Source organism: Bactrocera tryoni, chromosome 5 (assembly GCF_016617805.1).
Source record: "Bactrocera tryoni isolate S06 chromosome 5, CSIRO_BtryS06_freeze2, whole genome shotgun sequence".
NCBI lineage: Eukaryota > Metazoa > Arthropoda > Insecta > Diptera > Tephritidae > Bactrocera > Bactrocera tryoni.
Window position 1 is genome coordinate 52,365,936 of NC_052503.1, and position 21,249 is coordinate 52,387,184.

The 21,249-nt window shown below is 36.6% G+C and overlaps 1 protein-coding gene across 4 annotated transcripts; it reads right to left on the reverse strand.

Moving 5' to 3' along the window:
• Window positions 1-402: 402 nt before the first annotated feature.
• On the reverse strand, window positions 403-20,413 carry LOC120776649. 4 transcript variants are annotated; one of them, XM_040107485.1, is made up of 9 exons: window positions 19,715-20,404; window positions 19,399-19,598; window positions 12,376-13,466; window positions 11,007-12,293; window positions 8,345-10,819; window positions 8,018-8,255; window positions 6,116-7,954; window positions 3,003-3,398; window positions 403-967 (listed from the first exon to the last, which is right to left on the reverse strand). In XM_040107485.1, the coding sequence occupies exons 3-9, from the start codon at window positions 12,409-12,411 to the stop codon at window positions 534-536; spliced, it is 6,705 nt and encodes a 2,234-aa protein (XP_039963419.1). In that variant the 5' UTR covers window positions 12,412-13,466; window positions 19,399-19,598; window positions 19,715-20,404; the 3' UTR covers window positions 403-533. The 4 variants fall into 4 exon arrangements, with proteins under 4 accessions (XP_039963419.1, XP_039963418.1, XP_039963420.1 ...); XM_040107484.1 differs by having other exon boundaries at window positions 12,376-12,529; window positions 12,585-13,466; window positions 19,399-20,404; XM_040107486.1 differs by lacking the exons at window positions 19,399-19,598; window positions 19,715-20,404 and adding an exon at window positions 14,535-14,969.
• Window positions 20,414-21,249: the final 836 nt, after the last annotated feature.

Below are 21,249 nucleotides of genomic sequence, written 5' to 3' on the forward strand. Positions count from 1 at the left end.
TACAATCCAATTCATGCATACATATGTATGTATATCGGCATTACTACTTTTTTAAGCATCTTTAACCCTCAACCCTAGAATTGTTTAGAAATAGTCAATTTGAAGTTTTGATTGCCGTTAACAGTGTGAGATGAGCGAATAACGGTAATGGGTGTTCATTATATATATGTTTGTTTGTTCGTTTCTTTGTTTTTTTTTTGTTGGAGTATGTGTTAGGAGTAGATGAATTTACTCGTACATTAGTTAGGGCAAAGTATAATATAATACCTTAGATTAAATCTTCGTATTTTGTTTGCATTTGCAAATACAATTATTTTGAATATTTTTGAGTTTCCTTTCTTAATAATCTTTTTTGTTTTTGCTTTGTTTTAATATCTGCTTTTCTCTTATTCTGTTTGTTTATATAATTTTTCATTATACATTTTACATACACACGTACACACACTAATACACACCACACACACACATACACTTCAGCCAACTGTCGCTACCCAATTGTTGTTGGTTCACTCTATTCATTTATATATATGTATTTATTTATTTACATCAGTTGCCGATCTTCGCCGATTTGCTGCTTGTTGCTGATGTTGGTGTTGCTGTTTGGCAGCCTTGGCTAATGCCGAAATTAGTTGTTGATTTAGACTGGCATTGCCGGTTGTGGTTACGGTGCGTCCTGCAACTTGTATATGTTGTTGTTGTGATTGCTGTGTTGTTGGCGCCGCGGCTAAATGCTGACCTATTATAATCGTTTGCTGCTGCTGTGGCTGTTGATTCTGGTGCGTGGTTTGCGTTTGAGATGCAGCCGTTGCAGTCACTTGATTTAATATGCGCGCATGTTGCTGTTGCTGTTGCTGCTGTTGTTGTTGCTGTGGCGTTTTGATAGTTTTCAGCTGCAATTTTTGCGTCGACATCACAATGGGAGTGGCAGTTAGATTTGTGGTTGTTGTAATGGTGTTCGCATTCGATGCTGAAAATGGATTTAAGACGAGTAAGAAATCAGGAGGTTAGAAAAATAATATATGTATAATATTATTAGAACATTTGTCTAGTAGCAATAATATTATTGAAATATTTTATGTTGCTGCTGTCTATCCAAAAAACTCTTCTAACAAATAGTTTTAAGCCAAAATTGCTGACGATACAGTCTTTGGCAGGATGTACATTCAAAAAATCGTTGTTAGGCTTAACTAATTAGCAAGCTATGATGGGTGACTAGATTACCAAGGGCAGGATTTTAATACTTACTTGCCAAGGATACAAAAAGTATAAAGCTGTGTACAGTGAAACCTCTACTTGAGGACATCTCTCTTAACCGGACAAAAATTCAAGAACCAAGTTTTAGAACAAATTCCACTCTAACACCTGGACATTGTCATGTTCGGGTGCGAAGACTTTATTAACTATTTTTTTTTTGAGTAAATAAACCGAACAACCGAAATCTATGTATGTAAATAATATGTATATACGAGCAATATAAGTACATACACACATTTCCTTAATTTTATTTGTTTGCTTTTAGACATTCGATATTGGAAAAACCCAAACTGCCACTATTGTGTAGCAAAAGGAAGATATTAAAAGAATATCACTGATAACATGAATGAAAAGAATCTGAAGTAAAGATGGCTCAAAAATAGCCAATCTGTGTTTGGGTGGTTTATCAAAACCAGTCAACAAAAGATATCAGTGTCATTTATTCCATTAGGAGTTTAACCTTTTTCCGTATCAAGAGACATAAAGTGAAGTTCAAAAGCGTATGTGGGGAATCTGATAAGGTTAATACCGAACATGTACATACATCAATTCAAAGAAAAGCTAGAAGACAGGTTCTTGGGCAACAGACTAAAATATATTTTTAACGCAGATGAAAACAAGACTTTCTTCCGTGATTTGACAAATTACGAAAAATGCGTTGGCGCTAAATTATCGAAGGAAAGATTAACAGTACTATAGTGTGCCAATATGACTAGAGATAAAGCTCATCCGCTAGGGATCTGAAAAGCAGCATGCCCGACAGTTGATTGGAAGAAAAATCCTAAAGCTTCAACGTCTTGTGAAAACGTTTGGTAAAAAAAATAGGTTTTCAGAAGACAAAAGTTTTATTTTTTTTCGATAATGCCACAACTCATCCTCGAGATATTAAACTTGATAACATAAAGTTCATATTTTTACCCTTGTAATATAACATCCGTATGTCAGCCCCTCAATCAGCGCATTATACAGAATATAAAATAAATATCAGGTTGTTTGTTTTATTAAGATTAAGGTTTTCAAAAAAAGGTTTCTGACTTCGGTGAAGACGACAATATTCTCATATCGACAATATCGACTTTGATAACTCTTTTAAATGAAAATCAGCAAGGTCAGACTTTTGTTAATCGCTGAATTTGTTAATACAGAACACAATATTAATATTGACATTGTAACTGACGTTAATACTGCTGAGGAATTACCTGATAGGGAAACCGAAGTCTTAAGTAGAGTATGTGCCCAGGGTGCGGGTCAGGTTAAACCATATTCTGAAGCATTAGTAGAACTTTGCCGCAATCAAAAATGTGTAAGTGACGACGCTACTAAAAGTGTTGACAAAAAAAAAAAAAAAAGAATCAAGGAAAATTCGACAAAAGACGGTAAAAGAATTAAAGAATTTAGCAAGTAGTTCGACGCGAAAGAACTATGAACACCCCCGTGTAGGATCGATCGACCTCAATTAATAATGTCATGAAGGGTATAACTTTCTTTACAACAATTACTTTTCTTTAACCATTTCTTTTCTATATTTGCGGTTTCATCTTTTCCATTTTACTGAGATTTGTTAAAGTTAAGAAAACTTTCATTCTGCACTTTTTATGATTAAATGTTAAAGTAAAAACTATTTAATGATGTGAAATAAATAAATATTGCATAATATTAGTCTATTCAAAATATACTATATATGTATATATGTATATGTAAAAAATGATTTATGATTGTGTGCTATGCTCCGTTAAAAAATATCTTACCATTTATTGGCGTTGTTGCGATCTTCAGCGTGGAACCGCCTATATTCCTTTGCGTTGCAATCAATTGCCGTTGTGCGCCGCTCAGTTGCTTTGTGCCCACAACTATGTTGCGCGGCCGTTGCTGTATGGTGCCGACCAATTGAATTGCCGTCTGCTGGCCACTGCTGACTATGCTGCTGCCACCAGCCGCACTACTACCCGCAGCAACACCACTCACATTTATTGTCGTTGTTTGCTGTTGTTGCGATTGATGTCCTTGCTGCTGTTGCTGCTGCGTCACTTGCTGTTGTTGTTGCTGCTGAAGAACTATGCTGCCACCTGCAACACCACCACCACCACTTGAGGTACGAATTGTTTGAGGATTGAGTTTTTGTACACCGGGACCAACAAATTGAGCTGGAATTGAAAGGGGAAGTACGCGGGTTGTTGTTTTGATTTTTTGTTGCTGATTTATTGGTTAAATGAATTGGCTGGCTGATTGATTGACTGACGCTAGGTTATCATAAATATGTTTGTCCTTTTTGTTAAATATGTCACGAAAACATTTATATATACATACATCTTTTTTTGGGGATGAATATTTAATGAGTATTAAAATGTTAGTAACATATGTAAGTATGTATATGGCGAGTGCAGCGATGGGAATCGAATCTTAATGTGATTCGGGCAAGAGCAACGAAATGCAAGAGTTTGTAAGTGCTAGCTTGTGGGTATTTATATGCTTGATATTAAATAAATATTATACATGTGTATGTACATTTGTTTCTGTATGGCAAAATGGTTGGGAGCTAAACTCTCATAGGGATTTACGGCGACATATCGGTTGTAATAATTTTATACTTTTATATATATATATATACATTTTTTTTGTTTACGGTGAAATTATGATAATGTGCAGTGTAAATATGTTGGAGAAAAATTGTGATAATTGTGTTTAAGGATATAAGCAGTATTTTCGAGGATAGGAACAGGGAATTTTCGTCCATAAGCAATGAAAAATGCGAAAAGAAAATAGAATTAGTGTAATTTCGTCAAGTTGAATGGAATATTTTTTGTAAAATCGTAGGGTTTAGTGGTTTTCTTTTGTACGACAAATATAATAAGTAATTATGATCTAAGGAACCATATGCATATAAACATATGAATGCACATATATCATATATTAAAGAAGAACTATCTTCAGTTAAAATTAAAGTTTTAATCCGAGCTAGATATACAAGAAAAACATTAATTTCGGCTGTACGGAAGCTATACTTAATGATTTGAATAAATTCGGAGCTTTTAGAGTTTCCTTGGACAATAATGTATGCTAAATTTGGTAAAAAATCGTTAACTTCGGTTATACCAAAGCAATAATACAATATATATGTATGTATATACAAATACAAACATTATTTACAAGGACTGTGATCGGTCAATTTGTATCGCAGTTATATGCTCTTTGAAGATTGCATCATTGGCTTAGGCGATAATTTCTTGTAAATATACCGTACAAACACTTTTTTCCGATCGTTCAGCAGCTATATGCTATAGATATCCGGTACCGGCGGTCCCGACGAACCGGAATCGATTCTACGCACGGTAATTGACCCGGATTTTATCCGGCCAAGGCCTTTTATTTTGCCGATCTAACCCCTTTTGGATCGGTAAGTGTTACGAATAAGCAGCTCACCAGCCCTTTCATAGAATGGTCTACTTGGAGTCAAAACCACCACCCATTGCAGACGAAGAGCTCGAGTTGCCGCGAAAACCTAGAGTGACCCTTGCGCAGCTTCGTTCTGGATACTGTAACAGGTTAAAATCCCTACTTATCCAGAACTGACATACCGAATAAAAGTCAAGCATGCAAAGAACCCCCGCATGACCCAAACTACCTCTTTGCATGCCCAGCAAATTCCACTCATCTAACACTCCTCTCCAAAAACGATTGAGTAGCTGCTTGGGGAGAAAAGAATGTGTGCAAAATTTCAGATTGATATCTCAAACATTGAGAAACTAGTTCGCAAATATACTCATACTTATATACTTTTAGGGTCTCTTGACGTTTTCGTGTTACAAATATCTTGGTAAACTTTTTACCAAGATAAAGACTGTTGACTTAAAGACTTGTTGCTTTGGTATATTTCAGTTAATGTAACTAACTTGCAATAGATATTTTTTGGTTAATTTAAGTAACAAAATAAATTCCTTTTGGTTTTCCTATTTTCCGACTTCTAAGCAATTATTTTGTGACGCTAGAAATATACCCTCAATAGTTTTGAAGAATGCTGCCGAGTAAACAGATTTTGGGAGTCAGTTTTCGGGTACGTAGACTCGACTCCCATGGGAACGTTAACAATTTAGCAGTGAATATATTTATGTTGTTCTTTTAATAATAACAACAAGTCTTACTTAAAGATCTCACTTATACCGTTATGTTCCAAATTCTACAAAAACCCGCTCTACTATAAAAGCATACCCTCAACTTTACAGAATTTTTATATGTATGTATGTATATACATGCATTAATAATTCATAGTTAGATTTAACTTTGTAAAATTACAAATTGTCTAAAAAATACTCGGGTCGGCTTTAGAATACCGTTTTAGGATTTCGAGGATAAAATGGCTATGGGCGGATAGAGGAGGTTTTCCAGATCGAGAATGTATATAGATATGGCCACTGGAAATTTGTAATTTTCGAGATATTTGCGTTTAAAGTTGAAAATTTCAACTATTTACAGTATGTATTTTTTCGATTTAAAATATATTTTACATTTGCATTGGTCATTTTTATATACTCTAGTACTTCACTCATTAATTTGTACACATTTATTTCACTTAATATAGTACAAAAATAGCATTAATTCAGTATTTGTTTACATTTTGTTTAATTTTATATATGTACATATATGAAAATATTTTAAATGTAAAATACATTTTAAATCGAAAAAATATGGACTTTACATAGTTAAAATGTTCAACCTTTAACGCAAAAATGCCGAAAATTATAAGTTTCCCGCCCATTCCCATTCCCATTTTATCCTCAAAATCCCGAGAGGGTATTCTAAAGCTTTCCCAAAATTTATTTAAATGTAAGAAATTTAACTGAATAACACTACTAATTGTACTTACCAATTGGCAAGGTTAGCATTGTTGTTGTAGTGCCTCCACCACCCACTACATTTCCCACATTGCTACCAGCACCTGCGCCACCTGTCGCAGTATTCGTTAGCACTACAGTTTGCGTGCCAGCAGTTGTGGCAGTGCCACCAGTTGGCAGATTAACAATCGTACCCGTGGGCGGTACAACATGTTGCACATGATTTTGTGTTTGCTGCGTCCCCGATGCCGCTTGCAGAGTTATCGTATGCTGCTGTTGTGTCGACTGTTGTTGTTGCTGTTGGCTGTGTGTTGAGACAGGAACTGATACCAATAAGCTGCGTTGCTGTATATGTGTTTGTTGACCCATACTACTGCTACCGGCGCCACCAGCAACATTGTTGTTAGAGGAAGCAGTGACACCACCACCACCAGCATTGCCACCGCCGCCGCTAACTACACACGATACAGTGGCAGCATTCGTTTGTGATGTGTGTTGTGGCTGTTGTTGTACAGCAGATTGCAATTGCAATGAGAGCGGTTGCGCCAAGCCCGGTATTTGTAGTTGTACGTTCTGCAGGCCGGGGAAATTGGCTATGGCGCCTTGCAATAAATTAATACCTTGTAAGTTCAATGTGGTGGTAGTATTGGAGGCAGTAGATTGCTGTTGTTGTTGTTGCTGTTGCTGCTGATGATGATGATGCTGTGGGGATGGTGATGGCTGTGGATGTGGACTAGACATAGGTGAGTGTATGGATGAGGCAGCAGCTGGCGATTGCACCAGCGTTTTCGTTAGATACTGGGTGTGTGCGTGTGATTGCTGTTGTTGCTGCTGCTGTGGCGACATATTCGGTATCGCCGTCGCTGTAGTGGCACTATTGTTGTGCAAACGCTCAAGCAATACTTGATTTTGCGTTTGCGACGATTGTGAATGATCCGAACCAGATGGGGATGGTGTGGCCGCACCGAGCAGTGTCAAACTGGTTGCGGTGCCCACCGAGTTGGTGGCACTAGTTGGCTGTGGCACGGCGAAACCACTAGCATTCGATGCATTCGAATCACTGCCCGGCGAAGGTGCTGCCACACCAACAACTATAGCGTTTGGCGGTGCACCCGTATTGCTCGAGTCGCGTCGCAATGCATTTGCCAATGCCACACGCTGTTGTTGGACGCCACTATTGAGTATTTTGATACTATTGCCGGTTGTACCGCTCACAGCGTTAACTGCATTCACTGTACCACCATTACCACCCAAAGTGTTCACAGTGTAGCCAAAGTTTGCCGAATTTGGATTTGTCATAATGGCTGGCGGGGAGGCTAACTGTGAGGCGAGTGCCGACATTGAAACGCGTACCGTTTGATGTGTTTGCTGAGCTTGTGTGCCGGTCGTTTGTTGTTGCGATTGCTGCCCATCCGTTTGATTTTGGTGTTGTGTTGCTTGATTCAGATTGACAGCAACCAAATTGCCGGCTGCAGTGCGGAAGGTAGTACCCCCAGTACTGGCAGTTACAATATTACCACCACTGGTGACGATATTGAATTTGCGATTAGTATGCAAGAGATTCTGCAACACTTCATTGTTGGTTGGTTTACGTTGTTGCACGGTTGTAGTTGCCGCTGAGACAGTGGTTGGCTGTGTTGTCACCTGGACAAAACTATCACCACTAACAATGCTTTGATGTTGCTGTTGTTGAGGCGTCGAACTTGTGTGTTGCACCAATGTGACAGTCTGATGTTGGCCAGTGGAAGTGGTGAAAGTGCCGCTTGCCACAGGCGTACTTGTCATGGCAGCAGGTGCGCTATTCAACAGACTGCGTATGGAAGCGTTGCTGCTATTCTTTACATTGCTGCTGCTGCTCACAGTGTTGTTTGCTACAATCAATCAATAGTGATAAAAATTGCATATAACATTGGTGTAAGGTGGTAAATATTTACAGGATTGCTGCAACTGCTGTTGCTGTTGTTGTTGCTGCTGCTGCTGTTGTTTTTGTTGTTGGAACTGATTGGCGCTATTCATGATGTTTGTGAAGATTGCATTTATCTCAGGATTGGTGTGTAATGTAGTGGAATTACTACTGGCAGTACTCTGTTGTTGTTGTTGTTGTGCAGATTTATGCAAAAGCTGCTGTTGCTGCTGTGCAGTGAGTAAAGGCGCGGCCTTCAGCTGCGCTTGCTACAATGGTCAGTGTATTATGTAAGTACGAAACAAGAAATATTGGGCAATGAGTTTAAGTAAATAAATAAATACATTGAGCAACATACCAATATTGGCACGCTGGAACTGAGTTGTGTGCGCAGTGCTGAATTTGCACCAGCAACGGCATTCAATTGAGCCGCCGTGATAACCTGAGTCTTTTGTTGCTGCTGCTGTTGTTGTTGTTGTTGTTGCACGTTGGCAGGTTGTATAGTGATGCCGGCATGTTGTATAGTTTGTGTTTGTTGTTGCTGTTGACTTTGCGTTATAGGATGTTGTTGCACTAACACTAGAGAACCATTGCTGAGACTGAGTTGCGTTGTAGTGTGCGCATTACTACCGCCCACCGAATGTAGTTGTATGTGTTGTGTTTGCTGTTGTTGTTGCTGCTGTTGCTGCGCATGCACACCGCTCGTCTGCACATGCATCGTTGAGCCGTTCGCATCTATAAATTGGGTTGTAATTTGCTGCTGCTGCTGCTGTTGTTGTTGCTGCTGCTGCATTTGTTGTTGGCGCAATACTTGCTGCACCGCGGCAGCATTGCTGGCAGTTAAACCGACAATATTGATATTCTTCGACAAATTGCTGCCGGTTGGCGTAATAGCAATATGTTGCTGTTGTTGTTGCTGTTGCACACTACCGCCCACTCCGCAAACACTTTGTGACACTTGCTGTAGACCGACAGTGTTTATATGCTGCACAGTAGCGGGCAATATGTGTTGCTGCTGTCCATTCGGTCCTACCAACACAACGTGCTGTTGCTGCTGCTGCTGCTGCGTCTGTTGATTGCCACCTGCTGTTGCTGATGCAACGGTCACGTGTTGAGCATTCACATTTGCGGTTGAAGTATGTTGCACATGCTGTTGTTGCTGTTGCTGTTGTTGTGCTGCTAATAGAGCAGCTTGCCGTTGCTGCAGCAACAGAGCTTGTCGTTGTTCCGGTGTTATCCCCGTATGCGTTACCTTAGGCAAGTGGCCCGGCATCAAATGCGTTATTTTAACCGCTTTGCGACCCTCTTCGGTGAAAATCTCTGTGAATTGCTGTATGTAGCGATTCGCATGTATGCGTGTACCTAACGAAAAGCGACACGACTCGCCATTTCGTTCCCCCTCACGATAATCACGATCAACATACAGCTCACCCAGGTACTCAGAATTTGAGGGTCGTTGGAAAATCGAAAGTTTTATGTGATATATCACACGACGTCCAGCATTTTCTTCGCGTTCGGTTTCCAGCACATACTCCTCGATCAGTTGCGGCTGGCAATCCGTGGTTTCGCGTGGCCGTTCGTACGTTTTGGCATACTTTTCCACACTTATTAGCTGCTCGGGCACCTTTAGATTCGCTGGATACTCTAGACGTGGCGGTCGAATAGGTCGTATGACGTCACGCGGACGACGTGGCACTTTCGACGAGAATGACGTGAGCATGGCACTCACCAATGGATTATTGCTGGGTGCTGTTGCCGCTGTAGTATTGGCATTTGCACTACTACTGGTACGTGGTTTGGCGCGTAAACGCGTCAAATAATCACACAACTCCAGTCCGTAATGATGTGTGAACTGATCCAATTTCCGTTTTCGATTTATCGATATCTGTGTATACTTCTTCATTTGTCGCCGCAACTCGTGTGTATTAAATAGTTGACGTGCATTCTGTGCATTGATGGCGAAACGCCCAATATTAGGATCGGGATCTAGACACAACGGTTCCGCAGTGGCCAACACTAACTGACTTTCTAGTTGTAATTTGTCCTCTGCGCCACAAATTGCTGCACCAACCATTGAGGGTATTGTTGGATTTATGCTCATATTCGTTGTGCTTGCCAAGTGCTGGATATCAGAAAAAATGGTAGCATTTGTGGGCCGCAGGAGGACGTGTTTCGTATCACAGATATTCGTCGATATAGCGAAGGTTTGTCGAAAATCGCGTATTTGCGCAATCACGCAGCCAGCGTAAAATACATTTGGCTTAGCGTAGGTACGGGGTTCGCTATCATCTTGAGAAGCGTTCAGTGTGAGGCTAGGTGCATTCAACATGTCAACTAGAAAGTCCGGTATTACCTCACGATCGATGCACTGCAACAACTGATCGTTCTCGTAGGGCCAACGCAATACTTCGATTAAAGCGTACTCATGTTGTTGGCTATTATCATCAGCCCTACCGGCTGCTTTCAGCTTTAATTCAGCTGTACTATCGAAGTCGGTGCCGCACTTTAAATCTGGCGGTATGGAGGCCAAACTCATTTTACTACTACTGTTACTGCTACATGTATTCCGACTAGAAGCACCTCTATATATGTTGGCAGAGGAGCTGATACCCATGCCAACTAGCCCGCTTTCAGTACCGCTAACGCCCGGTACATTGCCGGACGCCTCGCCACCATGCACTAATTCACCGTTAGCTGTCAACAACTGCCGCTCATCATAATGTAATGCTAATGAGTATCCTTTATTACCAGGGTATAGGTTTACAACGATAGTGTTTAATTTTTCGCTCTCTACTAAACGTTCCAAAACAAAAGCACGTGAACGCTGCTTGAGCTGCAAAATGTAAGAAATTTATAATTATAATTTTAAAGGTTTGCTGTTATTTTTTCTTTTTTTCATTTAATTTGTTTTCTTATGATTTGTAATTTTTTGCGTTGGGTATAAAATTGAGTTACTTAACATCGAAATTGTTGATAATTTACACAGTCACATGCTATATTATAGTAGAACATATACTTACCCCAGTTTCCGTAAACGCATTTAAATCGTTAGCCAGCAATTGCAAATAATTTTCTCGAATCTTATCATGTATGTTGAAAAACTTAGATGACCCTGTCGCCGATATTGTTCCACTAGCACCAGATGTTGTTGTTGTTGTGCTATTAGTTGGGACAGTGTTGTTGCCATCGCGTTTGTTAGTTGACGCACGCGTCGTTGATGTTGATGGTGATGATCGGCTTGTTGCATCTTTAGAAATTTTCTGCCGCTTACTAGGCGAAGAGGTGGGCGATGAAGATGCGATCGCACCTGCCAATGGCGACGATATATTTAACAAATGCTGCGGTGGATGATGATGCGTCGATGATTGCTGGTAATGGTGTTGGTGATGGTGTGAATGATTGCTGTGCTGTTGTTGTTGCTGTTGAGTACTAAAAGACGCGGAAGGACGTTTATCAGCCTTTTTGTTATTGTTATTACTGGTTATTGTAATATTATTATTGTTGCTATGATGCGTTGCTGTTGTTGTAGAAAATTGTGATGACTGCGTTAAAGATGTTAGAAATGCATTTGTTCCGATGCCACCATAACTGGTATTAGCAGTTGAATCGCCAAGTGATGATGAGGAATTTACGCCCGGCGGTGTTGATAACAATAAATCGGGCACTACCGGCGATGGTGAAGTGATCGAATTAAAGTTGGAAAGATTTGTAGATGATGAGCATGATGATGGAGATGGCACCGCAGACGAAGTATTTGCATGCGTTGATGTTGTGGCCGATGGCTCTGCGAGTAGAACAATTCCGTCCAAGCTACCGATATTACCGCTGCCACCACCAACACTACTGCTACTACTAGTTGCGAGTATTTCAGCAGGCGGAACTTCACTGGGCGATTCAGTTCCATCGTCGAAAATACAATACGGCGGTTGGCTAGGAATTTGTGTGATGTTACAATGTAGCAGACTGGAGTCAAGCAACGAACTTTTCGTGGGAAATGTAACGCTGCTCAATGGTGCTGGTGGTGGCGGTGGTGTTGTGAGCTGTTGTGGTTGCGGTGACGGTGCAGGACACTGCAGTGCGCTCTGTAAGTGCTGATAATGCGAGTACTGTGGCTGCTTGGTTTGTTGAGGAAGAGAAGAATGTTGTTGATAGATTAGTTGCTGGTGAGGATGTTGATGCCTTAGTATGCTGCTGCTGCTGCTTCCGCTTGAATTCAAAGATGTTAAAGCTGAAGTTGTTGAATTACTGTTACTATTTATGCTAGTATTGGAGCCTTTAAGCTTTTTAAGCGTGTCATTTATTATAAACTGCAATTATAAAAAATACACATAAAAGTTTTAATATATATTCATATATTTTATAGCTTTTTATCTAATTATCACTACTTACATCAGCTTCTTGACATGATGAATCCAAGCTTTGCATGGTGCCAGTAAGTCCTTCCTATTACAGTAAAACCTAATCACCGACGACATTCAAATTAAATTCAATTTTGTCGAATTGTGCATTAAATCAGTCGGCTATTTGTCTTGAATTTAACACACTAATTTAATTGCAAGATTGATTAGTTAGTTTGGTTAAAAATACTCAGTACTCACTCGACTCAAGCATAAGTTTTATTATAATAATCAGAGGATTTACTTCAGTCTATAGGAATGACGTAGTGTTTGCAACTCTTTCTATATTTCTTGTTTTAAACGTGTATTAATTAATTTACAAATCAACAAGTTAATAATTAAATGGCGCGGAAAATACAGTCAGAAGGATTTCACTCTTATGGGAGTACATAGATGATTTTACTCAGTTAAATGAAAGTTATTATATCTTGGCATTTTAGAAATGACACTGACTATTGAAACTATATTTTTGTTTAATGTTTCTCGCTTAGTTTTTTCGTGTGGTAGCGCTGGCATAGTGGCAAGTCTGAAGAATAATTACCACAACTGTTGTTTCTTTGTTAGGATGTTTTTAATAGTAGAAGGTATTTTTACTAATGCTAACAAATTATGGTGGGTAGGTAGCACAGTATAGTCACATTGCCTCTAGTTTGCGCTTTTCACTTTTCGCCTCTTTTGATTAAGTAATTTTTATATTTTATTCAGTATTTTAAAATACATATTTATGTATCCTTCAGATTTGTTCGGGTTTATATATTTTTATTAAATTATTAGAGGTATGCCGTTTCCTTTGTAGTTGTCTTTTTATTTAACCTTTGAAGGTGCTATTGAGCCAGGAGTGAATTTGCGCTCCACAACCGTTTTACGTATACGCTTTCTTACGTAGTTTCCTTCTTCTTTTTCTTGTGCACCAACTTCCTTCAAATTACACGATATTCTTTTACCAATTTTTGACAAACTGTCTGATTTTATTCAATTGCTTTTTTATACTATAACAACTGCTTCCCTTTTTGTATTAATTGCTTATTAACCGTTTTCTTTAGCTTTTTTGGTTTGTTTTGCTCTTCAATTTGTTAATGAAATCTGAAAATGGAAGAGGAAAATGATAGAATACATTATGACAAAATTAACTCTGCATAATTATGACACTATGAATATACTTTTATAATTATAGAGAATGGAATAGCAAATATTTTATGAAGAATAGACATTATAAACTATTTAACGTTACGAATTACTTTTGCATAATTATGTTTCACTTGATTTCTATATGCAAATACATACACATTTATCCGAAGTCAGTGCATAATCATGGAAAATACAAAATATCAGCTAAATATTATTACATGTATTTTTTTCTTTTGAAGGATATTTTGTTTTCACATAAAATTTTAACCAAATCACAACATATCGCGTAACTTGTAAGTACACAGCCAGGTTTAATAATGTTCATTGCGCTTTTATACTTCTGACCTAACATAAGCACAATTTAGACGGTCACGCACCGCTAAAGAAATATTTAATGCACTTATAAATATCTCTTGTATTTATTTAAAAACAATACCTTTAAAAATATTTTTCTTTATGAAAATGTGAAAAAGTTTTGCAATGTTTGCATTTGACACGATTTTCATGATTTCCTTTTGTGTATTTTCTTCGCTCTCACTCAGCACGAAGTGAGTGTTGCCACTAAAATAACAACTAAAATTAATATTTTTGAATATTGTAAAATATACCAATATAATTGTTTCTTGAAGGAAGCTCCACTAGTTTGCGCTCAACGTTATTTCAAATATATTTTATTTTTGTTATTTAAAAAATAATACACTTCATAAAATTGGTAATCAAAATGTTGTTTTTTATTTGAACAAGTTTTCTTATAAATTAAGATTATTGTTATCACAATAAAAACAAAACTTTTAGCGTTATATTTTTAAGTTATTATTAAGTTAAGTTAAAATTCAGCGAACTGAAAGCTCTATCAAAACTTGTTATCCATGGAAGCATTTTTTGGCAGCCCTGTGGTTCTCAAAGAACCAGAGGAACTAAGAAGTTGACCAATTTCCCAGGCTTATCATTTTAGAAGATAACGTAATTAATTACGTGGCAACACTCCCTAACTTCAATCAAACCAATGTCCTGTCAACATACCATGCTGTTTCCATTATTTTTTCTCTCGCCGTCGTAATTGTTTATTTGCCAAACTCTTCGGTTTGTCTACTTAAAATTTCACAAAACTTTGCACTTTTATTCACAATTTAAACCAACTAAACTTAGCACATCTGAAAATATAACTGGTTGATGCCTTAATCTATCATTGGGCATATGTAACTTTTTCTTTATTTGTCACTGCCTCGTCGTGGTTTCGGTGTCGCATTCGTGTTAACACCTTTTCTATTGTTGTCCACTTATTATATTTTTGTCTTCTTGTTGTTGTATTCAATATACTTCCAATGTTTCTTGTTTTCCGTCACTTTGCTTTTATATACAGTTTGTTTTGGTAAAATTTATATTCGCGCACCGAGCAAAATTGTTTATTAAACAAAAAATACAAACCGAATACTTCTAGTTTGTATTCCGCTTTCACGATGTCTTTTCATCCGAGTGAATTTCACTTTATTCTCCTCTTGCTTGCATTCAGATTTGACTGATGTTTCTGACAGTTCTCTTTATCGTTACTTTTCGTCTACGGCCACTACTCGCTATTCATGGCGATTAAGTATCTTCAGAGCGAAAATGCAATTGAGCCAGTGTTATATTAGTAAAATTATACGAGTATTGCAGCGCATTTGAACATATGTAAACGGCTGCAATAAATACGTGTATATGTGTCTGTTAACAGAGTTAAATGCATTTGTCTTTATCTACCATTCACTAGGACAAATGTTATTAACAGCTTCTGTTAGATGAGTGAGAGAACGCTTCTGAGTAAATAATCGTCTCTAAAGGAATGCAGTGAAATATTAATATCCTGTTGACTCCTAATTATGTTCGTAAGTTTATTTTAAGAAATTATTTAAGCATAAGTATTTTTTATGTACTAATAATTAACTATTATTACCTAATAATATACATATGTCCGAATATATATTTTTTATTATTATTAAAATATTATTGAATTACTATTAACTTATTTAGAGACTCTTCCTTGACAAATACATACTAGGTTTAGAAAATGACTGTCAAATTAAAATTTTATAGTAACAAATATTTAATTTACATTAACTTATACATACAAACTGTGAATCAGCTGTTTTGGAATTCATACCGACTTATATTCACAGCGGAAAATGAAACTGATAAAATAAATCAGCTGATTTCAGAAAAGGTTGCCGTTTCTTATTGAATGCTATTTATTTATAATTGTTATACAGCCATAAAGATTAAAACAGTTCATAGATAATTATGTAATATTTTTAGGATTGCTTTTTCGAAACTTACGTATTAACGCAACCACAGCAAAAAATTTAAGGGTTATAAGAAGAGAGTTCTACGCGAAAGTAATAAGGAAATCCTGTTGTTGGATGCACCAGGATTATCTTGGTGAAACGCCACCAAAGCAAAAAGAAGTATCAAGCCAAAGGACTAAGGATAACACGGTGTTGACCATTTTTGCTGCTTTGGCGTTAATACGTAAGTAACGTTTTTTGAAATAGCCAAAATTACAAAAATATATTTTCAAATATATTTTTAATTTTCTGTACACTGATTGCTAGCTATACATACATATATTAAGAATAATTTATTAAACAAAGGGAATTTTAAATAGTAGAAAACTTTAGAAAATTACCAGAAAAACACACAAGAAATTTTCCGCAAGGGTTCAGAATTAAACCTTTTCTTTCTTGCAAATTATAAACATAAATAAAATAACAATATAATACATAATCATTTATCACTTAAGCATTACATTTTTAAATGTATCGTTACCAATAGAATAAATATTAAAATATTTTCAGGTTAACAAGTAGAATTGATATGGACAGGGCTTTAAATAATGTGGACGAAAAATTCTATCCGATCGGAAATCATCTCAATTTGTATCGTATATTTGTCGGCGTTTTGATTTGTCGGTATTTTGATTGTCGGAATCCTAATTTTTGAGATTTTGATTGATTGCGAATAATTTTGAAACCATTCAGGGTATAGAAAAGAATATAACAGGTGGCGCAAAAATTACCTTTCGATGTTTTTTGGAAAATGAAAAACTTTTTTAAAAAATGAAAAACTTTGTTTCTGCTTGTGGATTATTCTTATTTGACCATTTAAATTTTTTTACATCAAGTCGAGAATATGATATCATGTAAATGACCGCCGCCACAGTTAATTGTCATTTGAGCCCTTTTTATGGCATTTTCCATCACTTTGGCCAGAACTTCCGGCGATAGGTCCTCACATTCTTGACGGATATTGTCTTCAAGAGCTGCAAGAGTCAGAGCTTGTTAACATAAACCCGCGACTTCAAAAAGCCCCACAAAAAGAATTCTGGTGCGGTCAAATCAGGCGATCTTGCTGGCAAGTGCAAATCGCCAAAACGGGAGATTAAGCGCCCGGAAAATGTATCCTTCAGCATATCGGTTATGGTACGCAGTGTAGCGTATCATTGTTTATTTACGTGTATTTCGTAGGCGTTTACTACACAAATGTCAAAACAGAACTGACATTAGAGGTCAATTGCAAAATTTATAGCATCTTCTGATCATCTTCTAACTTTTGCGCCATCATCTGTCGGTATATATGCGAACTAGTCTCTCACTTTTGAAGACATATGTAGATCTAAAATTCCCAAAAATTTAAACGCAACTATCTAGAAAACTATAAGTTTCCTGCGGCCATAACTACATATATATATTCTTGATCTGGAGAACCTCCTCTATCCGACCATTCCCATTTTGTTTCCGAAATACTGGGACGGTATAATACAGTTTTCCCATTTTTCACATGTCGGCATTTTGGTTTGTCGGTATTTTGATTTTTCGGTGTTCTGATTTGTCGGTATTTTGATTTAGCTGCATATTTAAATTTTGCCGGTATTTTGATGTTTCGTCGCTCAAACAATTAGCAACGCAGTATTTTAAAACATTTTTATCCACATTTACAAATAATTTAGGTAAGTTTCTTCAATTTATGCATATTACAATAAATTTTTAAAGTACAGTGTATATTTATCTTGGTGTGTAAAATGGGAAGAAACAAATCTTGTGACGAAAGTACGATAGCATTATGCGCGATGATGAGAATTCCTTTTTTGAGATTTCGTAAATGTTAATGATTTCTAATACCATGGTGTTCAGTACTTTGAAACCCACAAAACTACAGCGAAAGTGCCACACAAGAAAATACCACGTATAACCACCGTTAGAGATGATAGTTCCCACGATCTTCGGGTCTAAGTAACCGGAGCGGAGCTGGATTATTATTTGGCTATGGACTGTCCACTCGGCACTATTCCTCGAAATTACTTCAGGAATGTTTTCTGCCGCTACAACAAAACGAGCGAATGGTGTGCGAATAAAAAAATAGCCCCAAAAAACTGGAAATGAAATTCGCGTTTGAATTATTGAGAACTGGTTGAAACTGTCAAAAGACATTTAAGAGGAAAAAAAACTCTATGGATGATTTTCTATGAAGAAGCCGCTGCTGTATGAGCGAAATCGTAAAAAACCGATTTGAATTCGTAAAGAAATAACTTCATTGCACTCAAAAGGAGAGAAAAAGAAAGGAAAATATACTCTCACCAGACAGAAAATTTTAGATCGGCATCCGCGATTTAAAGAGGGTGCTCAATCAGCACCTGTATATTTCTATTCTGAGGGATGTAATACTTCCATATTTCGACGGCAATAAGAATATTACTTGGCTGCTTCAGCTAAATAATGAACTCAAACATACTGCGAAGAGTCATCGTTGGATGGACGATTATGTGATTTATTTATTAGACTGGCCTTCGTGCAGTCAAGACCTTAACTGCATTGACAATCTCTGGAAGCAATTCAAAACGAAGGCTCGATTGCACAAGGTCGAAATTTTCAACGAACTATTGGAAAAGGTAATTATCGAATGGGAAGCAATTTCCAAAAAAAAAAATGAGAGAAGTTAATTGAAACAATGCTCGCAGATTTAAAGCAACAAATATCATTTCTCCAAAAGAAAATAAATTGTATAACAAGTAGAATAAAATTAAATTAATAAACTACATATTATTTAAGATCAGTGAAATGTCAGTTAATTATCCTGCAAAAGTTTATATTTTTCAAATGAACTTTTCGACTTGTGAATGGTTACATGATTCACACAGCAACGTTGCTAATAATCAAAATTAAGTTCATTGAATGGCAACTTTTTATTTGTGAAGTATATGCTTCGCTACAACGGAAGATAACGGTTTTTTTGCTGTAGTCCGGTTGTTTCGACCGGAAACGAGCTGCTTAGACAACGTTAGACCAGTAAAAAAAAGGGATGTTTTATTATTGTATTTCAGAGGTATAAACTTTTGTATATTTAAGATAAGGCCTTTCCTCTGAATAAGTTGGTGAAATAGTTGTCGTTGTTAAATGGAATTTAAAACGAGCACTTTTATTTCAAAACGTTCATTTTCATAATTATTTCTGTATATTTTTTAAATAATTTAAAACAAATGTTCGCTCTTTACAGTATTTAAAGGGTTTTCCCAATTTTTTATAAACATAAATAGAACAGAAGTTAATTATGCAATGCAAGGTTTACCACATTAGAGACCACTTGTAATGTTATGGTTAATCTGGACATTTTAAATGTAAATTTACAATTAAATCTATCAACAGACCTTACAAACAGCTGTTATTGATAATAACAGAATAATATGTAATTGGAAGGAAACATTTTGTTACTAAAACAATCCGCATATTTTCTGGTTACCATGCATGCCTTTTTATTATTATAAGAAAGTAACATTGTAGAAAGAATGAAATGTTGATACATTTTTTATTAATATCAATTGCAAATATTAAATTTAAAATGACTGCAAAAAACTTACCATTATTTACTCTGCTATTTAAATCCAATGATTTAATGTACTAAGTCTTTATAATATCAACATTTGAGTAACATATCTGGTTTTACTTTCAAATATATTGTTCCATTGCTCACAATGTTCCGTGATTGAAATTTCTTCACAGTCCCGCTCGCTCACGTCAATGGCGACTCCATTATAGTAGCACTCTTTTATTCACGCCACTGTTTATGAAAATGAAAACAAATAAACAGATGAGCCAGAGAATGTAAAGTACTTCACGTTCTCTGGATGAGCATCAATTCACTCGCGATGTTTGTTCGTAATGTCTATTTCTTACGTTTTCGCACGCACGCATGCACATATCACACACTTTTATACGAGATGATGCACAGAGGCACAGAAAACCACCAAATATATTGTGACTGCGCATCGGAACGAGTACACTGTAATGTTTTTAATACCGAATATGTGAATAGTTCTTCACATTCATAAGCATCGAGTGCATAGTACGGAACGAGATAACACTATTTCATAGCAGCTGTGCGAAATGCTACGCAAGACGCTCGAGGGGCGAAACTGCGGCTGCGACTGTGGCTGCTACTGCAGGGTACTTGTGTGGGAAACGCCGAACAATTTTCGTCTACAAGTATTTCTCACATAAAATTCTTAATAATGTTTTGTTCGCATGTACACGATTTCACTCATTCACAATAAACAACCCATAGAATTGTCATTCTGTACACTTCGCAATAGTGTACACAATCTCACGAATTGCGAAAAAATAACGCAATTATGGAGAAAACGACAACGATGGAAATACGACCGAAATCGCTTCACAAACTAGTCTGGCTCGTTTTGACCGTTTGCTGTTAAAGCGAAGGATTCCTTTTGGTTATGAGTGCAAAAGAGATGGCATGTTGTCGGTAATAATAACATTTTTGATTACCACATGGGTATAGCGTGTGTCAGAGAGAAATCGAATAATTGTGAAGTTATATGAATTCGCCGCAGGTGTTTTTCTCGTTCAACGATGACAGGTCGGGGACAACGAGTACGAATGACAGCTGGAAACTCGAACGAGTATAGCATGTTCAGTGGAAGAGCTGTTAAATTGTATTATTTTTGCTTGCCTACTGAAATATGATATTGTATTTATCGTTCTGAAATTACATGCTCTTTATGTAAAGAAATTTTGTTGTAACCTTAATGCTGAAAAAATATATGTTTAGTTCAAAAAATTTACAGGATTATATTACCTGAGAATTTTACAATGTTGTGGCAAAACGAGCAAGGTTAAGATTGACTATTAATTTAAGTGAGGTAGCAATTATTTTAATTTTCCGATTTTATTAATGAAATTTGTTGATAAAAAATTACTTTTATCTTATTATTTCGAAATATATTATTATTAAAATTTGTTAATTTCGTTGCAAGATTTCTTATATGGCAAGGTTGCCTAAGTTTGTTTTGACATCACTGTATAAAGTTAGTGATATTCAAATTGTTAAAAGAGTAGGAGCAAATTTAAATTTTCATTACGGTCATCAATTCTACTAGGTTAAATTGAAGTTAAAGCTATTCTCAGATCAGCCCAACTCTTTTTGATATTACGATTTTCAATTATTTTCAGTCGAAGTTTCCTTCATTTGTGTTGTCAACCTAAAAGATGAATATTTGACAGACAATCAAACTTTTAACCAAAAAATTAAAACAATTTAATTTAGTGATTGCTCACGAAAAAGTGAATAATTATAAAAACTAACATTAGTTTTGAATTACATATATTGCGATGACATATGTATGTGCTTCACATAAGAAAAAAGTCTTTGTGATCACTCACGAAATGTTGACTATTAAATGGCTTTTAAATAA

Coding starts and splice junctions, on each gene's coding strand:
- LOC120776649 (XM_040107485.1), bottom strand. CDS start 12,411: ATGCAAAGCTTGGATTCATCATGTCAAGAAGCTGAT. Junction 7,955..8,017: donor ACAGCAGTTGCAGCAATCCT/GTAAATATTTAC, acceptor GATTGATTGTAG/CAAACAACACTGTGAGCAGC. Junction 968..3,002: donor CGCAACAACGCCAATAAATG/GTAAGATATTTT, acceptor ATCCATTTTCAG/CATCGAATGCGAACACCATT.